This window comes from Mandrillus leucophaeus, unplaced genomic scaffold, assembly GCF_000951045.1.
Source record: "Mandrillus leucophaeus isolate KB7577 unplaced genomic scaffold, Mleu.le_1.0 Scaffold124, whole genome shotgun sequence".
NCBI lineage: Eukaryota > Metazoa > Chordata > Mammalia > Primates > Cercopithecidae > Mandrillus > Mandrillus leucophaeus.
Genome location: NW_012100765.1, coordinates 794,066 through 802,028, shown reverse-complemented (window position 1 = coordinate 802,028; position 7,963 = coordinate 794,066). Strand labels below are relative to the sequence as shown.

The 7,963-nt window shown below is 42.8% G+C and overlaps 1 protein-coding gene across 3 annotated transcripts in view; it reads left to right on the top strand.

Moving 5' to 3' along the window:
- ZNF532 (zinc finger protein 532) overlaps positions 1-7,963 on the top strand; it is a 138,884-nt gene that overhangs the window by 124,292 nt on the left and 6,629 nt on the right. For all 3 annotated transcript variants that reach the window (XM_011971701.1, XM_011971702.1, XM_011971700.1), the window contains one exon: positions 6,067-6,179. In XM_011971701.1, coding sequence (XP_011827091.1) covers positions 6,067-6,179 — 113 coding nt within the window. The remainder of the gene's footprint in view (positions 1-6,066; positions 6,180-7,963) is intronic.

Sequence of the window (7,963 nt, the reverse complement as noted above, 5' to 3'; positions counted from 1 at the left end):
TTTTTGAGATGGTGTCTCACTTGCTCTGTCACCCAGGCTGGAGTGCAGTGGCACTATCTCTGCTCACTGCAACCTCTGCTTCCCGAGTTCAAGCAATTCTTGTGCCTCAGCCTTTTGCGTAGCTGGGATTACAGGCATGTACCAGCATGCCTGGCTAATTTTTGTACTTTTAGTAGAGACAGGGTTTTGCCACGTTGGCCAGGCTGGTCTTGAACTCCTGGCCTCAAGTGATGTGCCCGCCTTGGCTTCCCAAAGTGCTGGGATTACAGGCATGAGCCACTGCGACTGGCCAGAAAGATTTTTTTGTTACCTTAATAAATCATTAGAGAAATGCAAATTAAAACCACAACAAAATACTACTGGCCACCCTGTAGAATGACTGAATTAAATAAAGTGGCAATGCCAAATGCTAAAAGATGGCAGAACGGTGGGAGTTCCTCTCCACTGCTGGTGGACATGCAGGGGACAGCCGCTCTGGAAAACAGTTGGACAGTTTCTTATTTAACACATGACTTAGTAATCTCGCTCCTGGGTGTTTACCCAAGAGAAATCATATTCACAGATGAATGTTTATAGTAAACATTTATAGTGGCTTTATTCATAATATCAAAAACTAGAAACAACCTAAATGGCTTTCACTTGGCAAGTAAACACAGTGGGGCATATCCACTCTGGAACACTACTCAGCAGAGAAAAGGAATGAATACCGATAGACCCAATAGCTTGGAGGAGTTATACATGTATTATGCCGAGTGAAAGAAGCGAGACTCAAAGCTTCACGTGTGCTGTATGGTTCCACTTATATGACAAATGGAGACAGCAAAACCAGAGATAGAAAGCAAACCTGTGGCTGCCAAGAGTGGGGTCGAGGGGGCGGGGTTGATTATAAAGGGGCATGTGGGAATTTTGGGGGATGACACAACTGTTCTATATCTTGACTGTGGTGGCAGTTATTCATAGAACTCTACTTTCAGAAAAGTGATTTTATAAACTGTATCTCAAACCTCAATTTTTTTTTGCAGTAACAAAATTTTTTTGGATATGTGCTATATTCTCATGGTTTAAAAATTTAAACAACATGAAGGAATATGGTGAAGTTTTAACTCCTAAGTTTCTTATCTTGAAGTCTGTTTAGCATACGTGCATATATGTTCTCATTCTTCTAATACAGAACACAGCTTCCGTCTATAATTTTGTGTACCAGTACTTTCTCCACTTAGTGGTTATGGTTCTTTTCATATCAGTGCATTGAGATCTTCCCTCCATTTCTATAGCAGCATGGCATCTTGTATGAGTGCATGCATGTATTTAGCCAGTTCTCCTTTGATGGACCCACTGTCCACGATGGTGCAGTGAATAACCTTGAACACAGTCACTTCCGCTATAATGCTTATGTTGAAAATATACATTTATTCCAGTGCCACTGATCTATCAGAATAATGGGAGCTTAACCTGAATTTCATGTTTGCTTACGTGTGATTTCATCCCTGAGAAATACTACGTGACTACAGAATACTGTGGAGTTGTGTAGGAGCACACAACACACACACCCCCGATTTCACCAGCGCCTCCCTCTCACTGTGGGTCACAGCCGTCCACAGCTGGTATTGCAAGCTTCCCTTCCACTAAGATTGCCCTCCTTCCCCCACTTCACAGTAACTCACAAGCTGTAACCCTCTGACCTCCACAAGCTCACTGCAGGTCTTTTTCAAGGTAAAGTGCAGTGTTTTTTTTTGCATTTCTTAACCATTTGATGTAGTTAATATTTTCATTTGATGTGTCACTGACAAAGTCTTGAGTGCTGTCTCTGTGACTCCATTTTTGCTAGAGACCCTGCTTTTATTGTTGAATTTTTGCGTAGTGCGGTCATGTTTAGGAGCACAGATGTTGCCTTACAGCAGAAATGGGCTGTAGTAAGTGTGCCGGTCTCTTCGTTAGAATAGATTGCCCGGTGGAAGGGGTCAGAGCTTTAAGAGTGAATTTTGGAGGGAATGCCTGCTGCTGTGCTATATTTAAATCATATAATTGGCTTGGTTTTTCCTTTTTCATAAAAAGGTGTGATGATGGAGCTGAAGGGCATGTGTCAGCAAGGGTGGAGGGTAATCCTGTACCCTGCAGTCTTAAGTCTGTGGGAGTTTCTGGCTGCAAGGTGGTTGTTAAGGAGGCTCTTGCAAGGCAGATGCCTCATGCAGGCAGGACTCCCAGGACAAGGTGAGATGTGGATGCGTCCCCAGATCTGGGTATGAAGTTACGACTTTTCTCCCTCTGACTTCCCCAAAGTCACCGGAAACAGAGACTCGTAAGCAGGGAAACAGAAAGGACCAGTTATGAGAATGGGAAGTTTCTGATTGTGAGGGAAGCCCCATGGCAAACCGAGACACGTCCACCAAGTGCCCTGCAGGAAGAACGGCTTGCCGAGGCAGTACCGTCCCAAGCACAGAAGCAGCAGGGGGTAGAGCACGCGTAGCACCATCACTGGAGAAAAGGAGGCGGGGTTAATGCTTGCTTCCCTGAAGCTGCGAAGATGAAAGCCAAAAATGAGAGAGGAGGAAGAAATTTTAGGAAGTGTACCCGAGTGTTTATTTTGATATTTTACTCTCAAAAAGTTTTATGTTGAAAACTTTGGGAACCCTGCCAGCTTATCAGTTCACTATTTCTTTAAAGAGTTTTATTTAAAAACAAAGTAACTCGGAACTGAGTAGGAAGACATGTTCCTTTTCTGATCTTAGTTAACTGTTAAAAAGTTCACTCAAAGCCCTCAATCTCAGCTTATAGTACAGTAAAGCCAGGAGGAAACAAATGGCCTCGAGTCTTAGAATGACGGTGGTGGCTTTACACTGGAATGCCGTTTTCCCACTTTTTAAACTTACAAAAGCAGAAGGAGCTAGTAATACTGAGGAACAGAAGTTAGGAAAATAAATTTGGGAAAGCACCTTTGAGTAAGTTTGTTTTTAAAATCTAACAGAGGAAGAAAGTCATTGTGACCAGGCAGGTTTGATCCGGAAACTGGTGTTTTAAACCTCATTTTCTTGTCACCAGTGAATTGGAAACCCTGCTTATTTTTGAATTGCAGAGTTCATTTCTGCATTTCTCATAAAGATGCTGAAACAGAAGGATGTCTCTCACACATTGATTCATCTTTTGAAAATAGCTACTGATTTGCTAAGCTGTTCTTCATTTCTTACCTTAGGGTTTTCTTATTGGCATTTCCGTATTAAAATTGTCTTGATGTTAATATTACTACACAAGAAGAAATAGAATATTAAACCCGTCACCTTAATAGGAAATCTAATTTTCCTTTCTGTGGGGTCTCTTGCCCTATTGAATTGTTAGATACATTTTTCTTTATAATCTGTTTTGGTGAAGCAGTCTTGCTTTTAGAAAGATGTCTTGACTTTCAGTTGATTTTTTTTTTTTTTTTTTGAGATGGAGCCTTGCTCTGTCTCCCAGGCTGGAGTGCAAATGGCACAATCTTCTCGGCTCACTGCAACCTCTGCCTCCCGGGTTCAAGCAATTCTTCCTCCCCAGCCTCCTGGGTGGGGTAGCTGGGATTATAGGCACCCCCCATCACGCCCGGCTAACTTTTGTTTTTTCTTTTTTTGAGACGGAGTCTTGCTCTGTCTCCCAGGCTGGAGTACAATGGCCTGATCTCAGCTCACTGCAAGCTCCACCCCGCTGGGGTTCACACCATTCTCCTGCCTCAGCCTCCTGAGTAACTGGGACTACAGCCACCCGCCACTATGCCTGGCTCATTTTTTGTATTTTTAGTAGAGACGGGGTTTCACCGTGTTAGCCAGGATGGTCTCGATCTCCTGACCTCGTGATCCGCCTGCCTCACCCTCCCAAAGTACTGGGATTATAGACATGAGCCACTGCCCCCGGCCCCAGTTGATTTTAATAGGTAGAAAATGTAGAAAGCATTAGATACTAGATTTTTAAATATCTTTATTGAAATACAGAACTATTGCTCATGACTTTAAAGCTTTAAAATAAAGGCTTGTTACCTCTTATTCACTCTTTGGCTGCATAAATGCTAATCCAAAAGGTTAGGGATTGCTCTTGACTTATTTTGTGTAATCAAATCTTTAAGAATATTTTTGGGTGGCACCAGCTTCTTTGCTTTGTTCTCTCTCCTGTTGTTTCCCCCAGAGATGAACAGCATTGGTATAACTTTTAACTTGAAGAAATTTTCTCCTTTGGATTCAAGATGCTTTTGAATATCTACCAGACTGATTTGGTTTATTTAAAAGGCAGTATTTTTCTACTCTTTTTAAGTGGAAGTTGGATGCATAACTTGACTATTACAAGAACATTTCCTGACTGGTGTGTCCCACGCTGCCTGTCCCCTTTGTTAATTGTCCCGGTGTTCTCGAAGCATCCTGGGAGGCAGGCACTGTTGCAAGCCCACCTCACAGGGGTGGGAGTGGACATTCATGCAGGTTGAGTGGCTTTCCCCAGGTCCTGTGATTGATGAGGCAGAGACCAGGTGCCAGCTCATCTTAGGTGCTGCTGGCCAGTTAGCCACTCCGATTTGCCTGCCGGTTTGAACGAGGACATGTTTGTCAAGCAGTTAATGAGAAAATGACTTTGAAAATTGTAGTCAGTCTGGGCACAGTGGCTCACACCTGTAATCCCAGCACTTTGGGAGGCTGAGGCCCGCGGATCACTTCAGGCTGGAGTTCGAGACCAGCCCGGCCAACATGGTGAGACCTGGTGTCTACTAAAAATACAAAAATTAGCCGGGCGTGGTGATGGGCGCTTTTAGCCCCAGCTACTTGGGAGGCTGAGGCATGAGAGTTCCTTGAACCCAGGAGGCGGAGGTTGTAGTGAGCCAAGATTACGCCACTGCACTTCAGCCTAGGCAACAGAATGAGACTCAGTCTCAAAAAAATGTAATCATTTCTTTATCATGTAGATTGCAATCACTTCTTAATGTTATCTCACATGAAAACTTCTTCCTACTTCAGTGTTTAGTGAGTTTAGAGCCAGATTTTGTTCCATTCATGAGGCTTGACAGCTCTTTAATTTCCTTGTGATATGACATTGTTTAGTTCTAGACTGCTATGCATGTCATAACCAAAGAATTTGTTTTAAAGTTAAGCCACTAATTTACCTCAAAGGTTCTGCATGGAGATACATTCAATTAACATATCTCAGCCTGAGTGGGAAACTTTTAAATACAAGAAAATTCAGCTTACCTACTTGACAGCGTTTGCTGTCTCTCTCTGCCTCATCTGCTAAGTATACCAGCAGGCAGCCTCCTTAAAATTGTTCCAAAGTTATCTGTTCTTGAGATGATCAAGTGATATTATTTAAACCAAAAATCCTTCTAGAAAACTTGCCTTATATAATGAATAATTACTTAGTCACTAAAGGGTAGCCAGAGATTTCATTTAACATGGCATACTAAATAAAACAGCATATTCCGTCTACTACAAATTAGGTGGTGGCTTTACTTAGTACTTACTAATACGTTTTCATATATTTTCAGTAAAAGATTTATATAATGTTATTTCAAATACCTGGATGTTTGTGTTGAATCAAAAACCTGTGTTTTTGAGAATTTTTTTTTTACCCTTATGATAATTTAACCCATCCTCCTAAAATTAGCCCCGTCATGGTTACCTCAACCTTGTCCTCAACTTTATTTTTACTATATATTTTTTTAAAGTTTTCTGGGTTTTGTTACAGTATTCCTAAATACAGGTTGAGTATCCCTGAACTGAAAGTGTTTTGAATTTTAGATGTTTTTGGATCTCGGCATATTCAAATATACATAATATCTTGGGACTCTAATTGTGATATTTGTTCATGTTTCATATATACCTTATATACATAGCTTGAAGGTACTTTTATAAAATAATTTTAAATTTGTGCATGAGACAGTTCCGACTGTGTCCCGTCACATGAGGTCAGGCATGACATTTTCCACGTGTAGTGTCATGTCAACACTCAGTTTTGGATTTTGGGACCTGTAATAATGATTTAAACTGTTACAAAAGAGTTCTTAATTGTTTGAATGCATCTGTTTTCATTCTCTTAAGTGACTTTCTCTCCTTCCTCCAGCAAATGAAGAAACACCCCTGCCGCCAGTGTGACAAGTCTTTCAGCTCGTCCCACAGCCTGTGCCGGCACAACCGGATCAAGCACAAAGGCATCAGGAAAGTGTACGCCTGCTCGTAAGTCCTGGTTTCTAACGGGACGCAGTCAGAAGACTCAGGAGGAACCTCTGGAAGGTTTTTCGTGTAGTGCCATCAATTTGCTGTGCTCCACAGTTGCTAGATTACATTTCTATTATTGTTTTGGCATAGAGTTTTTGGATTGGGTTGTCACACTTAAATACGAAAATAAAAAGGAGCATTTTCTTGCATATCTCATGTACATTTTTTCTGAGACAGACAGAGTCTCACTCTGTTGCCCAGGCTGGAGTGCAGTGGTGCAATTTTGGCTCACTGCCACCTCTGCCTCCCAGGTTCAAGTGATTCCCCTGCCTCAACCTCCTGAGTAGCTGGATTATAGGAACGTACCACCACTCCCAGCTCATGTTTGTATTTTTAGTAGAGACCGGGTTTCACCTTGTTAGCCAGGCTGGTCTCGAACTCCTGACCTTGGGTGATCCACTGCTTCGACCTTGTAAAGTGCTAGGATTACAGGCATGAGCCCTGGCACCCAGCCTGATCCCTGAGGGTCCTGGGGGAGCGATTGCTTGGCAGTACATGGTCTCTCTGCACACAGCGAGGTGATTTGGCTAGCTTCAGGGCTGGGCACAGATTCAGTCCTCGGCTGGGCCCTTTGCAGTCACAGCATATCCTGTCTACCACAAATTAGGTAGTCACTTTACTATTTACTGATACGTTTTCATATTTATGAATATATGAAATTTTTGAAAAATAATCGACCTATTTTAATAAAGCAGGCCAAAGATAGTTTAGAAAACAGGTTGGCTGGGGGCAGTCACCACCAAAGGTGGGGCAGCCTGTGACCAAATCCAAGGGACTGGGTGGGCCAACATCAACCCAGACTGCAGTGGACAGTCATAAGCAGCTACTTCATACATGAACACCAGAACATATCTCATCATTAGTGGAAGTCTATCACTCACTCAACTGGAATGTGCCTGGAGTGGGTGGATAAGAAGAAAGCATGGCTCATGAGAGAGCCAAGGACCCTGAGGCTAAAGCACTGAAATGTTACATGGATGTCAGTGCAGGCCAGGTGGACCCTATGGATCGGGAGAGTCATGAAGTTTGGCTGTCAGATTTGCAGGGGGTTATAATTGGGTAGGAATCATCTGATTCAGTGAAGTTGAAGCTGTTTAAAGTCTATGTGTTGAGACCAAATCAAAAGAATCAGAATTTAGAAGGATGCTCTGGGCCAAGATGACAATGGGAGGTCAGGCCCATAATGCTTCACTGATAGGTTTTGCTTATTTCCCCATGAACTTACCGTAAAATGCTGGGATTGTTCCACTAACTTATGGCCAACAAAAAATTCATCCTCATGGAGAGCCCGCATCCTTTGTGGGTGGTCCTGGCTCCTGCCACTGCCCTGCAAGGGTCTCTAATAGGAGGTCATCAGGGTTTAGGGCCAATCATTATAAATTCCTCCGAAGCCATTTTGAAGGCAGATTTCAGACCACAAGAGACTTTTTGTCCTTCCCTGCAGTAGCATTATTAATACCTGGTTTTATAGCATCCATAATGACTAGGGCCATTACCTCTTTTTTTTTTTTTTTTTTTTTTAAGACAGAGTTTTGCTCTTGTTGCCCAGGCTGGAGTGCAATGACACGATCTCGGCTCACTGCAGCCTTTGCCTTCTGGGTTCAACTGATTATCCTGCCTCAGCCTCCTGGGTAGCTGGGATTACAGGCACGCACCACCATGCCTGGCTAATTTTGTATTTTTAGTAGAGACAGGGTTTCTCCATGTTGGGCAGGCTGGTCTTGAACTCCCGACCTCAGGTG